Source organism: Pezoporus wallicus, unplaced genomic scaffold (assembly GCF_028554395.1).
Source record: "Pezoporus wallicus isolate ANWC-B61680 ecotype Strahan unplaced genomic scaffold, APGP_CSIRO_Pwel_v1 contig_2543, whole genome shotgun sequence".
In the NCBI taxonomy this organism is placed as follows: Eukaryota; Metazoa; Chordata; class Aves; order Psittaciformes; family Psittacidae; genus Pezoporus; species Pezoporus wallicus.
In genome coordinates this window covers 2,139,346-2,158,794 of record NW_026638172.1, presented here as the reverse complement: position 1 = coordinate 2,158,794, position 19,449 = coordinate 2,139,346, and the positions used below count along the sequence as shown (strand labels likewise).

Here is a 19,449-nt window from a genome sequence, read left to right as displayed (position 1 = left end):
TTCTTCAACATGGTTAGTTATTCAACCCTGATGAAAGACTGTGCCTCTGTGTCCCTTTTATCTGGATAGTCCTAGGTACACCATTGGTTCTCAGCTAAAACAGTTTTATTTCTGCTATCAATCAGATATTCCTCATTTCTCAAATAAGAAGTCAGCAACACAGCTGTAGTAAACTTTGCAGCTCAAATGTCTGTGTGTTTTTAACTTTGCGAAAATCCCATATTACCTTTTCCTTAGAGAACATTTCAGCTTTTTAAAAACGTTTGAATTTGCTTTGTTTCAAACTCAGCGTGTTCACATAATGGAAATATATTGTCCATGGGTATTTAATATGGATTCTCTTTTCAACAGATGTGTTTTATTGTTAGGTGCGTGGAGTTTTTAAAAAACGTGTTCCTTTGATAAAATTTTACATCTCAAGAATCAAGAGGCTGAGATTCAGGTCAAGTTGTTAATGGCTTGCAAAAATTCGTACCAACAGGAATAGGCTGATCCTTGAATGTAATACATAAATACAGTCTGAGAATGTAATTTCATTGTTAATTTTGCTTTGCATAACTCACTGATCTCTGTCAGCTCTTTGAACAACATTAACAAAAAATAGCAAATTGTTATTTATCTTCAGTAGCAAAGCCAGAAGTCTAGGAAATGTGGTTAACGATGAGCTTTCTTCTCTCTCCTCACGCTGGCCAAACCCAGAATAAAGCTTGTCTGTCTGAACTCCAGATTCAAAAGATTATGGTCAGTCAGTCACTCAGAAAGAGTGACTTAGATTCTTAGATTTTATCTTAGATTTTATACACCTTTGCCTTCCAGAAAGTATTTCTCTTTTTATTTATTATTACAGAGGGAACCCAGGGCAACTGTCCCTGTAGCTTCTGAGCATCATTTAGGTACCTGCATTTAAACTGGGCAAACCTGAGCCTGTGTCAGCGAGCCTGCTGGAGCTCTGTCTGATTTAGACCATGTGGGAGCTGTTTGGTCATAACAGCAAGAATAAAGTAGTGGCAGCCTTATAATAAACAGGGCTCAGAGAGCTGACAATGCAAAAACTTCTGTGCCGTGTCAGTAGTAGTTTTGTGATTTCAGCAGCTAAGGGAACATATGCAGAATGTTTTCCCAGAATCAAATGCAGACCACAACTGGCAGCATTTCATACTATCCTATATCATTACAAGTGGCATATTTAGATGTGATCACTTCACATACACAGCTTTTTCTGTGATATTTGTAGACATCACAGTTACATTTTGGAAGGGGGGGTTGTAAATACGTCTTTGGTACCTTTCACTTAAAAGATTTACTGTGGTGGTGTATTGCAATCAGCCATTGCCCTGCTGATAAGATATGATATCTAGCACGTTTTTCTAATTTCAGAAGCAGCACAATGAACACTTACATTTTTTCATCTGTACAGTCCCAGTATATTACAATAGTAATGGGTTGTACGCCCTTTCTAGTAAAATATCAAAGCACAGTGTATATATGTAATAGTTCTGTTTTTCTCTTAAAATTGTAAGTGCTTTTAAACTTTTATTGCTTTTAAGCTTGTGAAAATTGCATATTGGAAATGCTTTGAAGCTTCTCTGAAATATATATGTGCACTGTATAACATACGTGCTTAAGGGAACTTTTTTAGCATTTATAAAGTAAATAAATTCCTGGGAATTCTGCATGGAAGAGGCAGATGCTAAGTAAGTAGTCTAAATAATTTTAGCATTATTTTGGAAAGAGGTCAGATTTTGTCAGCATTCTTTCCTAGTTTAGGAGAGAATATCTACTCTGTGTTCCTCCAATAAAGTTTCAGCTCAAATACTAGCTTTTGTCTCCTAAGCTTCAAAAGGGATTGGAATGTTTTTAACTGTGTCCATAGTCTCACCCTGCTGTTTCTTGAACAGCAAATGATCACAAAACTAAATGAAAAGCTCAGTGAAAACAGCAGAGAAAGTAGTTAAGAATTAGCTTAATGTAGCCAAAACTTTATCATCTTCTGTTGTTCATCCCTCCTGCCTACTGAAAAAAAAGCAAATGACAAAAATTTGGCAAAACAGCAGCCCTAAGGAAACGCTTACAGTGGCTGACTAGGATCAGAGTCATGTCATCTGCATCATCCTAGAAAGTGCATAATTCATTTTAGACAGGCTGTGCTCACTCAGTAGCATGTTGTCTCCAGGAACATTTTTTTTTAATGGGTAGTTGGAATGTTGTTGAAATTTGCCATGGGTGTTTCACAGGGACTGTCGTGATAGAACAAGGAGCAATGGGTTCAGGCTTAAATATAGGAGATGTAGGTATTAGAAAGAAATTCTTTACTGTGAGTGGTGCAGCACTGGAACAGGCTGTGTAAGGAAGTTGTGGCTGCTCTGTTCCTGGCAGTGTTCAAGGCCAGGTTGGACAGGGCTTGAGCAACATGGTCTAGTGAAAGGTGTCCCTGCTCATGGTAGGAGGCTTGGAACTAGGTGATCTTTAAGGTCCTTTCCAACCCAAACCATTCTGTGATTCTATGATTCTGTGATTTTGATGGAGCATGTAGAGGTCACCTGGAATTTGCAGGTATCATCTCTGTGATGTTATACAACTCTTTGGGCAACGATGGAATTGATGATCCTACTGAATAAGGAACTTTAAATTTCTTGCCAAGAATATTTAATGATACTGGTAACTATTAGCTGGTGGTGAAAAAACCTCATGGATGCCCCCCTGCCAAAGTGGGTTAAAGCTAGGTTGACTGCAGCACCATGAAATTCTATCAGAGAGCACAACTAACTGTAGTTAGAAAGAAATCTTTTCCTCTTTTACTTTCTGTGATATACAAAAAAGCTGAGGTTTCTATGTATTTGCATTGGTTTTGCATCCCATCTGTAAAGTTTTTGACACTACCTAGCTAAAAAAAAAATGTTTGTCACAGTAATGTAAATTCTATACTGTAAAGTTAATCAAAAAATCGCTTCCTTGAGCCTTTGTATTCTTCCTGCCCTCTTATTTTCATAGGAAAGTAGTCCATTTAGTCTTGAGTCACTGTAAGGCAATAGACAGAACTCCTTCCATACATACCAAAAAGAAAACCTCATTAATTTTGACCAAAGTGAAATCATAGATTCTCTGAGTCTTAAGAAGCCATCATCTGAGTGCTCAGACTGTACAAAATTATAAAGATTCATCCTCTCAAATCCCAGGCCTGCAGTTTATTAGGGATTTGTAATGTGACACTTCCTGCTCATTGGAAAGCAACTGATTTTCATTCCTGAGAACCAATGTTTAAGGCAGTTTGTGTCCTGCTGGATATTTGATTTCCCTCCAGCTGCTGAGCAGTAATTTGCTGAGAGTACAAAAGCGTTATACATATATAGATTTAAAATCTTTCCTTGCTGGGCTTACTACTAAATTAAGCATCTTCAACCTGAAGATTTAAGCAGAAATTAAGTAAACCATGAAACCCATATATGCAGACTTTGCTGTCTTTAGAGGGATCTAACTTATTATGAACCATGATGAAGCTATCCTTTGGAAATGTTCTTAAATATGTTGCTTGTAATATTGAAACACTTGAGTCTTCAGTCGTAAGTGCTTGCTTCTATGGAGAGGAGTTCCATGAATATTTGAGTTCCTGGATTGTAATGCATGTTCATTAAGTGACGCTGTAGATAACCAATGCCCATTTAAATAAAACAGAAGCCTTTAGTGGACTGTCTCTTAAGTATCACAATTGCCAAGGTTTTTATTTTAAAACAGAAAAATAGTTTGTTGTTATTATCGTTTTAAAAGAAACCACTTACCGTTACCTAAGGTGAACACTGCTTGGTTTTGCCTTTAAGTTACCTGCTGTTTTATTCTTGCCCTGCTTGGTTGGAGACACATAACAAATGGTCGGTTATGTGCGTCTCTCTGGTTGTATTTCTGCACAGTTACGTGCGTTACATTGTTACGTGCATTTCCAGCATATTTGCAAGAAAAAAGGTTAACATTTCTGCGGTCCACAATTAAACTCCCACCATATGAAACAAGTTCTTTGGCAGTGTTAATTTTTCTTTCAGAGAAGAAGAACATGTAAAGCTATGTAAATGTGCTTGGATTTCGTTGACTTAGGCCAAAATTATCACATCATTACAAAGAAAATTCATGCGTATGTCATGTCCAGTAGGTCTTAAATTGTCTAACATAACACTCATGTTGCTGAGTGAATTAAAGTTTCTTTTCTGTTGTAGGCCAAGGGTAAGGAAAGACATTGGCTGAGACACCAGGCTGTTGGAGAGCTAGATGATGCCAAAATCATTGATGGGCTGACAGGAGAAAAAGCCATATATAAACGACGGGGAGAACTTGAACCACAAGTAAGTATTCAACAAGTAGCAGGGAAAGGTGGGGAAGAGCTTAAATGGTTTAGTGATTTCATAGTGGCTGTACAATATCTTGGAGTGTCTGGAGTTTGGGTAAGTATATAGGGATGAGAAACTGGTAAGAATCATCTCTGGCTTTGGATGCTGATCTAGGCAGTGCTTTGTTTTAATCCATTGCAACAAGTTTTATTTTCTTATTTTATATTTTAATGAGCTGATGGCAATTAACAGAAAACATTTTGTCTGGTTTTATCAGGAAAAGGAAAATATTTTCTAACTTCATTTTTTTTTCAATAAATACCCTGATACCCTGAAAGTTTAAGTAGTGTTTTACAAGTATCTTTCCCATATTCCATGATAGGCAAAGAGTTTCAACTTCCACAAATATTTCAATTTACAAGAATAAAAATTATAATGGGAAAAAAGTGTGAGGAAAAGCCATGAAAATATGATGAAGTTTTCATCCTATGGCTCTATTCAGCCATTCCTTAGAAAACATTATGGTTAGGCCTATGTGAGTCAGCAACAGGGAAACCACTTGAATCAGACCAACAAAACCTGGCCAGAACTGATAGGGTTAGTCTACAATATTTAGCAGTTTTTAACTACACCAAGACTTTCTTTTAAGTAGCAGAGTACAACATCTTTGTTTGTGTCAGCAACACACATCTGATGAATGTGTTAGTTTTTATGCTGCTTGGTCCTGATGTCTGTTGCTTTGAACAGTTTATGGAACTTGGCACTGCCTGTGTGAAAGATCATGGAGAGAAAAGTGATTAGATCTTCATTTCTCATTTTTTCACAGTATTTACTCAATGTATCACTGTTAAGGCTTCGTAAAAATATCTCAGTTGGGGAAATAAAGGTCACCTTTAATTTTGAATTAAAAAAAAAAGTATATATATATGGGCCTGTGTGTGTCCCTTTGGTTTGGGGAGATCAGGAATTCCACAGTCTATTAGGAGAATAATTAAAATAATAAAGTACACAAATGCTTGCAACCCTTTACAGGTAAAAGAAACATTTTAGTTCTTTGGTTTTAATATGACTGAGGGTTTTTTTCCAGATCCTCTTCAATAGCATTATAGTTGAATCAAAACTCATCTCATTGCACACTAAATAAAACACCTCTCTTGAACATACTGTGCCAAAAATTGTTAAAACAGATGGGGATTGTTTTCAGGAAAAAATAATGGTTTCAGCATCAGAATGAAGAAGAAGCTGGTAGTTAATCAAAACAAGATTTCAAGCATTTTTGGAAAGTTACTAACCTCAGCAGACAAGTTTTTACAGTCTTATCCAGGTCCCTGTTAGCACCGTAAGCCAAGGAGAAGCATTTCAATTATGAGCCTTGGCAGAAAGAGCGAATTTGAGAGTCTCTCTACTGAAATGAAACTTTAAGAATCAAAACTGAGACAGAAAAAGTATTTTCCTGACAAGTATGTGTGGAATTTTTTGAAGTATTTTGTTTCCAGTCATTGAGGGTGAGGGGAAAGAATGAATTGAGGTGTCAAGTAAATTGTTTGAAACAGAAAAAAAAAAAAAAAAAGTATTTTGATCTTTTTGTTAAAATAGTTAGTGTTTGCTGGATAAAAGTTTCCTACTTCTCAAAGTGCATTGAATTCTCTTTGTGAAATGTTTTATCACTGCTAATGTTCAGCTTTCCCATTTATATTGGTATTCTTTTTCTGCTGTGTTTCCCTGTCAGCCTGGGAGCCCCCAGCAGAAACCCAAGCGCTTGCGCCTGGTGGTGGATGTTTCCGGTAGTATGTACCGCTTTAATGGGGTGGACAGACGCCTGGAACGCTCCATGGAGGCTGTCTGCATGGTCATGGAAGCTTTTGAGAATTATGAGCACAAATTCAAGGTAATTACAGCTGGGCTAGGAGCTCTGTGGTTATTGCACAGGCTGTGTGGAGCACTGGAAAAAGTGTTTCAGCAGTCAGTCTAGCCAAAGAGCATTATTCATTCCCACAAGGAAATAAGGACATTAATCTATTTCTAGCAACCTGAAAAATAATACTAGTGAATGGATGAGAAACATTACACACTTCAGCAGGGGAGGATTCGATCTAAGATATTCAAAATTCTGGTTTAGTAAAATTTGCTGCTTTTTTCTGTGTTTGTCAGTTTATTTGTTTTTTAAGCAGAAACTTTAAGCCTACAGAACACAAGTAAATATGAACTTCAGTATGTGCATAGATGCCCTGCCTTTCCCTCTGCCCAGGGTACAGACAGTAGTACATTGTCCTGGGAAAAGAGCTGTGTCTTTGTCTCTGACTTGTGTTCTCTTCCAGTTACCTGAAAGCAAGAAACTGATTTCTTGTACTGAAAGATACTAGGTTCCAGAGGTTATTTAATGGTAGCCTGCAAAGGAAATGTAAATAAATGTTATACCCATTTTTGTCTCAGTAATCCATTTAGGCTTGGGTCTAGAGTATGTTTCTTGAAGTTTAAAAAAGACAGGAATTGCCAGTCTCAAGTTAATTCTTTTCGGACTCAGTGTTTAATGGAAGAATAAAGATGTCTGATGCCTTTTCAGAAAAGCATCTCAAACATAAGACTTAAATCTGAGCAAAATGTAAAACCTACTAAACAAAGTTAATAGAAAATTTAGTCCAGATCAATTCAGTCAGGTCTGCTTCACGATGTTCCTCCAACAACATAATCTTGCCGTTTCTGTTCTTCCGTGGAAGAAGGACTTTATTGGTTCAGCTGCTCATGTATCTCCTGCTTACTGATAATAGAAAACTTAATGACAAATCAAGTTTTAAAACTTAATGACAAATTAATTACGGGGGAAGTGTAATTGTTCAACACTGGTTTTGTAGCCTGGTAAATCAGTCATATCCGAGCTACATATTAGTGTGGCAAAATGCAGGCTCATCCACAAAGGACAAAATGAAAGTAGTGGACACAAGGATAAATATCATATATTGGGGTATAGCGAACATGGCTTTTGTAAAGGGAAGTAATGCAATCTGAAGAGTCTTTATGTGCAACAAGCAAGGTTACACGATAGACTCTCCTTAGTCAAAAGCTTTTTACAAGTTCCCCCACTCCATACTCGTGAGCAAACTGTACTACTTGGGAGATAAAAGGGAAAGCCTTCAGATAAACAAACTGCTGCTGAAAGTATATAAAACAGACTTAATGATCATTTTTTGGAGTGAAGAAGTGAAGGAAGGTCACTGTTGAACCTGTGTTGGTACTTGTGCCAGAGCCCATGTTGGTGTGTTGTTCTGTATATTCAGGGTAATATGTAAAAGGGTTAATGAGGTGATGAAAGTTGCTAGTTGTATGGAGTTATTTGGGAAAACAAAAAGGGAAGTCCAGCTGTAAAAGTTGGAGAAGGGCCTGGCTGTACATGGTGACTGGGAAATAAAATGGCAGATGATATTCAGTGCTATTAAATGTGAAGTGCTGCAGATGGAAGAAAACAATTCTGATTTTAAATACACAGTGAAGAAATCTCAGCTATCTGTTAATGCTCCCTCTCACCTGTATATTAGTGCTCAACAGAGAAATGTAATCATTTTGTATGGTTCTTTGAACACTCAGTGCCCACCAGTTGTCCAAAAGCTAATTGAATGTTAGAAACTATTAGCAAAAGAACAGAGAATAAAGCAGAAAGCATCAGAATGATGCTGTAAACATCCATAGTGCATTCAGATCAGGAGTAATATGTGCAACTTTGGTCCCCCATCTCGCAAAAGTTCTTGTAGAGCTGAAACAGAAGAGAGCATGACAAAGATTACAAAGGTTATGGAAGTGTCCCCATACAAAAAATGGGTAAGGATGCAAGAACTGCTCAGTTTGGAGGAGATAAAAATCAAAGACTGGATAAAATCTGGAGTGAAATGGAAGCAGTGACCAGGGCACAGTCGTTCATTTGGTTCTGCTACAGCTGTTCTGCTCATTATGAACACTGCGTTATTTTACATTTAAACAACAGAGGACAGTGGCTTAGAAGGATGACACTGCAAAAAGATGCAGTGCAGCGGTAGACAACCAGCTGTGCTTATTTCCAGTGTAGCTCTATAGCTGAGAACCCAGACATGACCTTCAGGTACATGGTAAAGGAATAACATTTAGAAGTAAGCAGACAGACTGTGCAGAATTAGTAAGATCATTAAGAACTGTCTTCAGTTCTGGGATTTTAAAAATCTATGTTTCATTACCTTTCAAATCCCTCTATGTCAATTATAGATTGTTATATTTTGCTTGGCAATAGTTGCTATTGGCCAGTGTTTTGCCCTGCACATAGATGAAAGCCTGTATTTGGCCAGACAAATAGCTCAAACTGCAGTTAGCTGTAGCAGTAGATGTGCCTCTCTAACAACCATTTACCATTTATTAAAACACTTATGCCAAAACCATGTGCAGTTATTAGATGTGAACATTGCTGCGCTTTGGTGATAGTAAGACATGAATAGTAGTGTTATCCTTGCAATCTCTATGAGTCAAGAGACTTGTAAGGTTAATTTCATACTTAAAATAACAGTGGTGAGGAAGATGCTGGAAATTTTAGTGACAGACCAAGGAAAAAAGCTGTCATCAGCTTCTACATCAGTCCATCATCAATTGAGTAGGGTAATTCTCCTCTATTTAAGGGCTCCTTCCACTGGATAGAGACCTCTGGGGAGGCAGTAACAGTCCCTTTATTCTACGCTGGTGAGATCCAGTCTGAGTTCTGTCAACTTGAGAGCTTTTGCCTGTGGGAAGAAAAGTATTTTTCTTCCTCTACATCTCACTGGGATTTGATTCATTCAAAGCATAATATCTAAAAAAATAGACCAAAGGTAACTAGGCTGAGATGTGGCCTTATGTTTCACTGGCCACTGAAGTCATCCCCCAAAATGAGCAGAGAGTCATTTATTAACTTGTCATAGTTGAACCATATTCTTAACATGATCCAATGATTAGGCTAAAATATCTCTTTTTAACCTACATTACAGAGTCCTCTCATACTAGAAATTTCCTGTGCATGTGCTGATGGACTCTTGGAGTCATTCTTTTGATAAAAAATAAATGGCATTTCTGAAATCTACAGGTTGAAGGTTCAGGTGGTTTTGGTGTGTAACCTGGTATGGCAGTTGCTGCCCCTGGATTAATGTGATCAATAACCAGAGCTCGTGCTAGTTCCTTGGTTTCTAACAAGTGTAATTAAGTCTTCAGATAGTAGGAGAACCAGTGATTGTTTTAAAATACTACTAATTCTAATCTGTAAAACACTGACACTCAGCAAGATGCTGCTAATTTTTCTCAGGAAAAAGCTGAAGTTTTGGTGTGTCTGCAAAAATAGCATACATTTCTCATTTCTAAAAGAGGAACTGTTTGAAGGAAGAGAAAAGAACACACAACTGTGTCCTCTGCAGTGAGAAATCTGCAGTTTATCATTTTTGTCTTTCTCTTTCTAATCCTTTTCTTGTCTGTATTTTTGTAAAAATAGGCTTTTTTGGCCTTCAGATACACCTGCTGTTATCTGTTCCTGTTGTAGCCCCATCTGCAAGGGTCACAACAACATGTGATACGAATTTGAGGGGTTTTGTGTACAACATATGTTGAACCTGGGGGACCATCAGGCTTGCTGAGCAAAGCATTCTAAGGGGATGTACATAGCAAAGTTCCCTTCCGCTGTCTAAGTGCAGTGCAAACTTCAGAAACCAGCTCTTGGCTTTTGCTCAAGACCACTTTTCTGCTGGTGCTTGGTTTAGTACTGTGCTAAATAAGGTTGTGAATTAATCAGATGGGCTTTTCCTTTGTTGTTTTATCCTGCCAGGCTGAGCTTTCCCCTTTCGTGGAACCCCTTTGATCACTGATGATGTTGATTGACCGGTCTTTAGAGCACTTAATGAAGGTAGAGAATACTTTCTCCCTGCCTTCCAACACAAGAGCTAAGTATCAACTAGCAGTAATGAAGTTATCCTTCATAAAAAGTCAGACAAGTGCCAGCAGGTATTTGTCAGGGTTTTATGCTTGCATAGGACAACCTGCCTGCTTCCATTTCCCATAAGTGCAGGCAGTGAATCATTCCTTGTCAAGGGGGAAATGGGAGGATCATCCCACAGTAAGGAAATCTATTTAAATTAACAGCCATGTTTCACAGCCCTCCTCCAATGTCATCTCATCCACGCTTTCTCTCAAGTGCTTTAATAAGGAGAAGAGTGGGAGTAACTGAGATAACAGAACCCACATTCTCAGCCTTATCCCGATAACAGAGGTTAAATGTTCCTACAAAGACCCCTTCACCCCTTTAAATGTGCAGATGCATCACTTATATGTGTAAGATATAACAGGCAAGTTCTTTTGCAGGATTAAAGTTTTTACATGTTTTTTTTCCATCTCATTTTATGTGCCAGTTATTTGAAGATGCACAGAGGACAGTTTGTTCTTTGTGTTATCTGAGATAGTTTTACGTCTGTCACACAAACCATATGGTTTTGTATCATCCCTAATTACCATCATTTGCACACATGATAGCAGATTTAGGAGGCATGTCCACTAAATTATCCAACAGCAATTATATGCAGCCTTTAAAATATTATAAGTGGCTCAATAAATAGCGTGTTCTATAACTAGCAGAAAAAGCCTGAATTGTGATTTATAGATGTATTAAAGGGATATTGCAGATTTTATATGCCCATTTCAGCATTCCCTATTAGCAAAATTTAGTATGGAGACAGCACCATTAATTTAGGAAGAGATGTCCCACATGTTTGGCGGAGCAGTTCTTTTTAAATAATAAACAAAAAGTTTGAAATAAATTCAGAAAAAAAAGAAGGTTCAGTGATGTCCAAAGAAAAGATGAATTTATAAAGATCTAGCCCTCTGGCAGAGGTCTGTCTAATTCACACTGCCTTTTACATTCAGCATGTGTCTTCTTTCAGCTTAAATGCCTTCAGAAATTAAACCTTTTGACATGGCAGCTGCAGAAGACAAAGACTTCCATTTTACCCATTTTAAGCAGCAGCAAGCATCTATTCAAAATGTGCAAAATGTTACAGTGGAATAGGGATTGTTTTAACCTGTAAGGAAAGAAACCAACAGAATGATGCTATTTTGAGAGACGTTTACATGTAATGTACTCAGCTCTGAATAGAGCAGTTCTTGTCTCCATGTACCTGAAGCTATTGGAAAACAAGCCGCTGTGTACCACAATAATATATTAATTCAGTCAAGTCTGCATTATAGCAAACATGTATCTTGCTCCTGGATTTGTCCTGAGAGCCTATGCTTGCAATCTATTTTGTAAAACAAAGCAAGAGTCAGTTCCAAGTAAGATTGTATCACAGCTCTTCTCTTACTTGTAACTCCATGAATTCTCCTAGGTAATTCATGAGAAAAAAAGCGTTGTATCCTTGCTTCTCAGTGGCCCTTTTACTGTGCTTGTCTTTACCTACTGCAAAGGAAGGAAACTGGTTTTGACAAAGCGTGTATGTGCCTGCCTGTGTTGGGGTTCCTGGTTAGACAGGGCTGTGGGAGCTGTCTGCACCTTTTCTTTAAAAGGAGCACACCAAGATAACGTCGAATCGCTGAGGGTTCACAAACCAGGAGGATGTAATAATTTACTGAAAGAACACCTGGGTGAAATATTTAAATCCTCCTTCTTTGCCCTTGCAGAGTGGGCTTCTTCACTCCAGTTTTACTCCTGTTCCAAACTCTGCGTTCCTGAATTGCCATAGACTCCATACATTCTCCTGGACATGATTCTCCCTTCTGTCACCTCTAAAGATTGGCTTTAGCCTGCTCCCGTCCCTCTCTTTCTCCCAAGGAGGGTCTCCCAGGCTGCAGTCCTATGTTGGCTTAAGTCAATCCAAGTCAATGCTGCTACATTCCTCCTTCTCTGGGGCACAAGTACTCATCCAGCCTCACAGTTTGGGCAGCTAAGCTGCACAAAAGCAACCTTACCCTCATTAGGTTTTGGCTACTCCTGGTCCTTGATTTGACTTCCAGGGGGACCAGAAGGCTGTGAGGACCAGCACTTGGGAATTGCAACACTTCTCTTCCACAGCACAGCAGGATCTCACCCTACTTTTTGGGAGGCCCTACTTGACCCAAAATGCAGCAGCTGGAATGAAACAGCCACTTCTCCCCTGCTGCCTCACCATACTTTTTTTAATCACAAATAGTGCAGTAGACTGTCAGCAAAGAAACAATAATAAACTGTCAGCAAGGAAACAAGGAAGCAGATAACATCTGTTAAGTACACATAGGCGCATGCATGGGCACACACGAAGAATAATAAGCAGCCAGCCAAGGAGGCAGCAGACAGGACATGATGTTCCCAGGTGAACGCCTTTATGTGCCTGCAATAGTTTGCTCGGATCATTTCAGCCTCACTTTGCCCAAACTTGGGTTGTACAATCCCATGTTGTACAGGAATGAGGAGGGGATCCAACTGGACGGTCAACCTCTGGTGTTCCACCTAGGAGCTACAGCAGTTCCCTTTACACAGACTGTCACACTGAGTTTAAACCAGCCTTTTTGAGATGAAATATGGTCTGTTATTAGTGTAGGCCGAAAATTATATTGGCCTATTCCATGGAACTCAGTATGGCTGGTACCAGGACACCCAGTGGGAAGGTCCGTGAAGCACTGGGAAGGAGCTTGTAACGAAGGAGTCAAGTTTTATTTTTGCACAGGAGAATGATAGCATTTTGCTTTACGTAATTAGGTTGCTGACTTAAAAGCGATATCGAAAACAAAACTGCTCAGCAAAAGACATGCAGGGTTTCATAATTAAGAGCCTAGCCTGAAGATCTGTGGACGTTTCTGACATTGCATAACAACGATATTAGTGCTGTGTATTTTCTGCTCCGTTAAACCACAGCTTTATTTAAGTCTTCTGATTTGAATTATCTCTGGTTTTTAAAACAATAGACAAGCACACTCCCTTAGTATGTGGTTCGCATTCTGGGTTTATTTATTCCTGTTATTAGTTAGGAAGTATCCTGAGTGTAACCTCAACATTAGTCTCAAAAACTGTGTATTTTCATTTGCCATGTTTTTCCTCTGGGAAAGATAATGATTTGAGGAAGACAGAAACACCAGCTAAAAATTCATCAGGAAAGAGAGTCTGAAGCATTATTGGTAATAAGAAATAGGTTTTGAAGAGCAAGTATATGCCATACTGGAAGCTTTACATGAAGCTGGGTAGCAGATATTAGAAATGGAAGAGCTGAGGAGAACAGGAATGGGAAAATACAGAAAGAAATGGGATTGCGTGGGGGACTAAATTATGTAAAGATTTCCTAGGGAAAGGAAGTCTGGGTTAAGTGAGTCTGTCATAAAATGGTCTGACCTTGGGTGAAATTAATCTGTAGGATGTAGCACCGTTGTGCAGAGGGAGGTGTCCCTTTTAAAAGTGTTATTCCAGCTGCTATAGCTCTCTTTTACTTTTGATACATTTTAAGCAAATTAGTGATATGGAAACAAATAAAAAGGGCTTTGTCAATAAAGAATGCCATTTCCCCAGTCTCCAGGAGCTGACTTTGAGGAGTAGACCTGCCTTTTACCAGATGATTATGTGGGAATTAGGGATGGTGAACTCAGCAGGGACCTGTAGGCAGTACTTGAATAAAAGATAACAGAAAGGCAAAATACTGCACAAGGGCTTTCTGTCAAGTAGAGAGAGATGTGTGCCAGCTAGTCAGGGGAAATACAGGCATGTGTATGTTGAGGAATTGCCAGCTCAGGTCTCTCCAGGCTCAGGATATGTGCACTGTGCTCTATTACTTGGTATAGACAGGTCTTAAACCCACTTTTGTCCTGGTCATGAATTCTCCCTGGGGTGGCTGCCAGATCCACAACACAAAGGGCAGGTCAGGACTTTGCCATAGCTCAGCTTGTCTTGGTTTTCATGTAATGACAATGAAACTCCTACATAAAACAAAGGCCTTCCCAATATTACAATATTTGTTCAACAGGTTATTTGAACTATTATAGCTCTACATGTAATTTTTACAGCATCTTTCACAGGAGAATGATGTGCACACCAGTACAGAGACTCTTGGAATTCACTTTTCTGCATACTTTCAGCAATGACTTTGATCTGTTATGCACAAAAATAGGGAGTGCTGATTTTCAAAAAAAGAAGGGTTGTAGTGCTGTCTTTTCTAAGCAGAATGAGGTCACAAAAAAGATTCATCAATCGCAGGAGCTACTCTCAAACAATGCACTTCTTGTTTGTCAGACTCAAGAGGATGAAAATTGCTACTTTATAAAAATACACGGGCAATGTGAGAGGGCAAGGTCTTGATCTTATGCATCACCGCTCTGCAGTTGGTGGGGTGATATGAAAAACAGACCATGGTAATAAGTAACTGCTCTTTAATTTCATTATTTAGCGATTCTTTCCCATGTTTTCATGTCAGTGAGAAATTGCAAGGAGTTCCCTTATGCAGGTCATAAACAGAAACAGGGAACAGTATCTGGGGTTTTGTGTTGAAAGCAAATTGCTTTTGATCTGTCTCGTGTCGTTGTGACCCAAGGGCCATTCGTGACCGGTAGATGACTGATGACATTTCTTTCTTGCAGTACGATATTGTTGGACATTCAGGAGATGGCTTTGATATCGCCTTGGTTGGGAGTGACAAGGTTCCCAAGAACAATAAACAACGATTAGAGATTCTTAAGGTAAATGCTACTGATAAGTGATACTGAATAATCAAGGCTTTTGTGACTGCAGAGATAAAATTGTAGATCACAGAATGTAACGCATAAAGAGAGTGAAGTAAAATAAAAGGCCAGAACCTGGTCTTTAACACTTCCAAGGATGGACATCCACAATTTCTCTGGGCAGCCTATGCCAGTGTCTCACCACCCTCGTAACTCAAACAAAATGTTTCAACATTTTTACACTTTGCTGCTTCTGTCAGCACCCAGATATTTGATATTAACTGTAACACTACTAGGGTTTGGAAGGCTCATGCAAACTATAAACTGGCAGGAGCTGGTCACAGTATTAGGAAACTAATCTCTGTTTTCTTCCTTAAATATATAGGAATGTAGCTACTCAAACCACAGCTGGTCAAAGTATTTTACCTTCCCTAAGGCCCAGCTTAATTATGCCTGTGCGTGTGTTTTGGTTGTTTGATCCTTTTTGAGAACTATTGCCCATCTTAAAATGCGACTTACTATGTACAAAAAGCTGCATCTTCTGTACTATCTGGAGCACTGGCCACATTTCTGAAGCTTCCCCCAATATACCATAACTGAATATTTACTCCTTCTTGTGCCAGCTGAAAGGAATGTTTATTCCTAAAGTCATCTTACATATTTCTACTTGGTTATGCTGTGCACACAGATCATGCATGCTCATGCTCAGTTCTGCATGAGTGGAGACCATACCTTGGAAGGGACAGAGCATGCCATTCGTGAAATCACCAAGGAAGAGGCTGATGAGTATTTTGTTATTGTCTTGAGTGATGCAAATCTCGAGCGATATGGTATTCGCCCATCAAGGTTTGCTCAAGTCTTGACCACCAATGCTCAAGTCAATGCTTTTGCCATATTTATCGGATCCTTAGGAGACCAGGCAGATAGGTAAGTATATTTGGTTTATGCCTAATTATCTTTTTTGTATCCATTCATCATAAATCTAAACTGTGCTTTTATTGCAGTGAAGTTATGCATTTGGTGCTTGTGTTCTGCACTAAGGTTTTGATCATAGTATCATAAAATCAGAGGATGGTTTGGGTTGGAAGGGACCTTAAGGACCATCTAGTTCCAACCCCCCTACCACGGGCAGGGACAGCTTCCACTAGACCAGTTTGCTCGAAGTCCAACGTGGCTTTGAACACTGCCAGGGCTGGGGCAGCCACAGCTTCTCTGGGCAATCTGTGCCAGTGTCTTACCACCCTCACAGGGAAGAACTGCCTGATATCTAAATCTTCCCTCTTTCAAATCTAAATGTATCCTCTTTCAGTTTAAAATCATAGCCCCCTGTCCTGTCACTACATGCCCTGGGAAGTGGTCTCTCTGTCCTTCCTTCATATATTGAAAGACCACAATAGGATCTCCCCAGACCTTTCTCTTCAGGCTGAAAAAGCCAAAGAGTCTCTCAGCCTGTCTCCATAGGAGGGGTGCTCCAACTCTCTAACCATTTTTGTGGCCTTTCTCTAGTCCCAGTCCAACAGGTCCTCATCCCTCTTCTTTTGGGATCCCCAGAACTGAATGCAGTACTGAAAGTGGGGTCTCATGAGAGCAGAGCAGAGAGGCAGAATCACCTTCCTCAACCTGTTGGTCACGCTCCTTTTGATGCAACCCAGGATATGGTTAGTTTTCTGGGCTGTGAGTACACAGTACCAGGTCATGTCCAAGTTTTCATCCTTTTCCCTTTTTTTTTTAATCTACTGACTTGTATCAGGGAGGAGACTGGTTCGTGGGTCCTTGCAGACATCCCTTACAGCTAGCTAGTTCAGAGGATTCTGTACCTCCAAAAGAAGCACCTGAAGCCTTCCTTCCAGTGGAGGTTGTGCACTATCCCCCTGTGTAATATCACTACCTAATCATAAAAGAGATCTGATGCCTTTGCCATTTCTGAATATGCAGTTTGGATATGCATGGGGCCTATAAAAAAAAGTGATTAAAGAAAGAGAAACTAGAATTTAGTGGTCTTCCTGCAGGGGCCTTGGCAAGGGGGGTGGACTAGATGATCTCCAGAGGTCCCTTCCAACCCTAACCATTCTGCAATTCTGTTATTCCAAACTGCCAGAAATTTGACTCAGATACTCCTTTTGTGCTAGAGACACAAATTCTTTGGCAAGTCTAAGCCAATATGCCTATTTTCAATGCTACTACATAATTTCACTTTAAGTTGTTTGGGCACAGGGAAAAAGAAGGAAATTCTATACCAGGCATCCCTCAGTTCTACATCCACTGAGGACCAGTACATGCAGCAAAAAGCTGGTTATATACGTAAATATCAATGGTGTCTTTTCTCCTTCTGTTCGAGTCTTCAGCTTGAGCAGAATGAGAGAAGGCCCTAAGGGAATTGGCACTCAGTACACAGTTTTAGTCAGAAAAAGGTTGACAGTAGAGCTGCACAGCCACCTTTAGTCATGTCTGCAGGTCTGTACATCAAAACCGTGTTATGCATGAAAAGAGAACCCATTCTGAAAGATTATAAGTACAGAAAGACCTTTTACTTCTAGGAATAATAAATAAATAAATAAAGTGTTAACCCTGTCCTGCTGTATAAGAGGAGATCTTATAATTGTCTAGTTCTCTGGGTATGGAAAATGCACACAATCCTGTCACTGAAATGCATTACTGTGTACGTGGAAGTGCAGAATTTAGACAAAGCCTTCCTATAGCAGCTGTGGGGGAAGAAGGAGGGAATTCCCTGTTGCTGCTTTTTTAAAAACTCCCATTTAAAAGTGAGATTTAACTGAGCGTTGGGGCAGCAGTGCGGAGCATAAACTCCTTTAAAAAGCAGTGAAAAAACAAATCCCAAGCCTGCTGACTCCCCATGAGGAGCAACGTGCATCTTGTTCAGCTTTTGTAAGGTGGTTTAAGCTGTGAACAAAAGTGTGTCAGGCTAATCTTGGCAGAAAAGTATCTTTCTATTTAATCTGCTACAACCTCAAAGAGGAAATATAAAGAGCACATTTAGAATCACTGGGGGTGTTGAAGTGAATGAGCTGTGGGTTCATGGTAACCTATTAAAGTAAGCAAATATGTTAATTTCCAAGGTAAATCTCTAGCTGCCCTCAGAAAAGCAGCTGTGGTAATACCTCATGGGGTCACTGGTACCTTGATCAAAACAGTTTTTGCATGTCAGAAAGTGGACGTGAATAGAAATCTCTAGAAACGCTCTTGATTATCTTGCTGAAAGGACTTCTGTGACATAGCTGCTCTCGGTGTTTCCTCCCACTGCTGCTTTCCCAAGCCTTTAATTGCGTTGTGAACAGCATGGATTGGGAAGGTATGCAAAAGGAAAAACATCCATTCTTAAGGAACCCTGGCTTGTGGTAGGGAAGATAATTTGAAACATTAATTGTGTCTTACCCCTCATTCTGCTCCTTAGACTGCAGAGGATGCTACCAGCAGGTCGGTCTTTTATTGCCATGGATACCAAAGAGATCCCCCAGATTCTGCAGCAGATCTTCACATCTACCATGTTGTCAAGTGCCTAAATGTCACTGATGTCACGGTGCATGAATTCAAAGAAGAAACCCACTCCTGCTGGAGATAGAAACTAACACCGAGGACAAACAGTTATTAATAAGATGCACACTGTTCTCTAATCAGCAAAGTGACCCAAATCTGCACGACAGCCAAGCTGTAAGATTTCACCCCCAATCTCTCAACCAACAGTGCATTCAAAGAACTGCAGCGGGGCGGAAGTATATCGCAGGATGGCAACAGAGCGAATGTTTTTCCAGAGGGATAAATAAATAAGGGGCAGTTTGTGAACATTGCTCTGCCAGCCATGTTGCCAGCAGTATGGTATCATCTCACCCTGTTTTATTAAATACGGGTCACTGGGATTTCATAATATTATGTAAGACAGAGCCAAGCAATCTGCTTCAGCATTTTGCTTGCATCTGTTTGAATGGGTAGTTAACTCCATCTTTGGTTTAAACAGGACTGCTTTTGTCAGGCAGGAAACCTTTCCTTCCTTTGCTGTGGCTTCCTTGTCCTGACTGAGATTGGGGCTTCACCACTGGATACCGAGAAAAAATGGAGCAGTTTGACTGTCGCGTGTAAACATTATCTAATCAGGCACGGTGCTTAGATCTAGAGAAAGTGGCTGTTAAGAAGGAAAACAAAACAAAGATAGATTCATTCAGTTCTGCCTGTGGAGAAGAAGGGGATAGGGTCAAAACGGTCTTGGAACCCAACTGCCAGGATTTCCAAAGAGGGAATTACTGCCATGTCTCCTTTGCGTGACCAGTGATGCTGTCCTGCTGCACTGTTGCCCAGAATCTCTGGGATAGCATCAGTACATGGAGGTGCCTTTTCAGTTGGGAGACAAAAAAGTTACTAATGCTTTGCTAGAGCTCCTTCATGATCTGTTTTGCTTGGGTCTTTTGAAGATGAAACTGGTGATGGGATCTAGGCATGAGAGAATACATTCTTTTTTTATAAAGGAGGAGGAAAAAAA

At 39.6% G+C, this 19,449-nt stretch overlaps 1 protein-coding gene across 1 annotated transcript in view; it reads left to right on the top strand.

Annotated features, from left to right (window-relative positions):
* The window catches only part of VWA8 (von Willebrand factor A domain containing 8), a 176,684-nt gene extending 157,898 nt beyond the window's left edge, over positions 1 to 18,786 (top strand). Inside the window, exons 41-45 of the mRNA XM_057409687.1 lie at positions 4,206 to 4,331; positions 6,046 to 6,204; positions 14,877 to 14,975; positions 15,646 to 15,884; positions 18,370 to 18,786. Coding sequence (XP_057265670.1) covers positions 4,206 to 4,331; positions 6,046 to 6,204; positions 14,877 to 14,975; positions 15,646 to 15,884; positions 18,370 to 18,478 — 732 coding nt within the window. The 3' untranslated portion in view covers positions 18,479 to 18,786. The remainder of the gene's footprint in view (positions 1 to 4,205; positions 4,332 to 6,045; positions 6,205 to 14,876; positions 14,976 to 15,645; positions 15,885 to 18,369) is intronic.
* Positions 18,787 to 19,449: the final 663 nt, after the last annotated feature.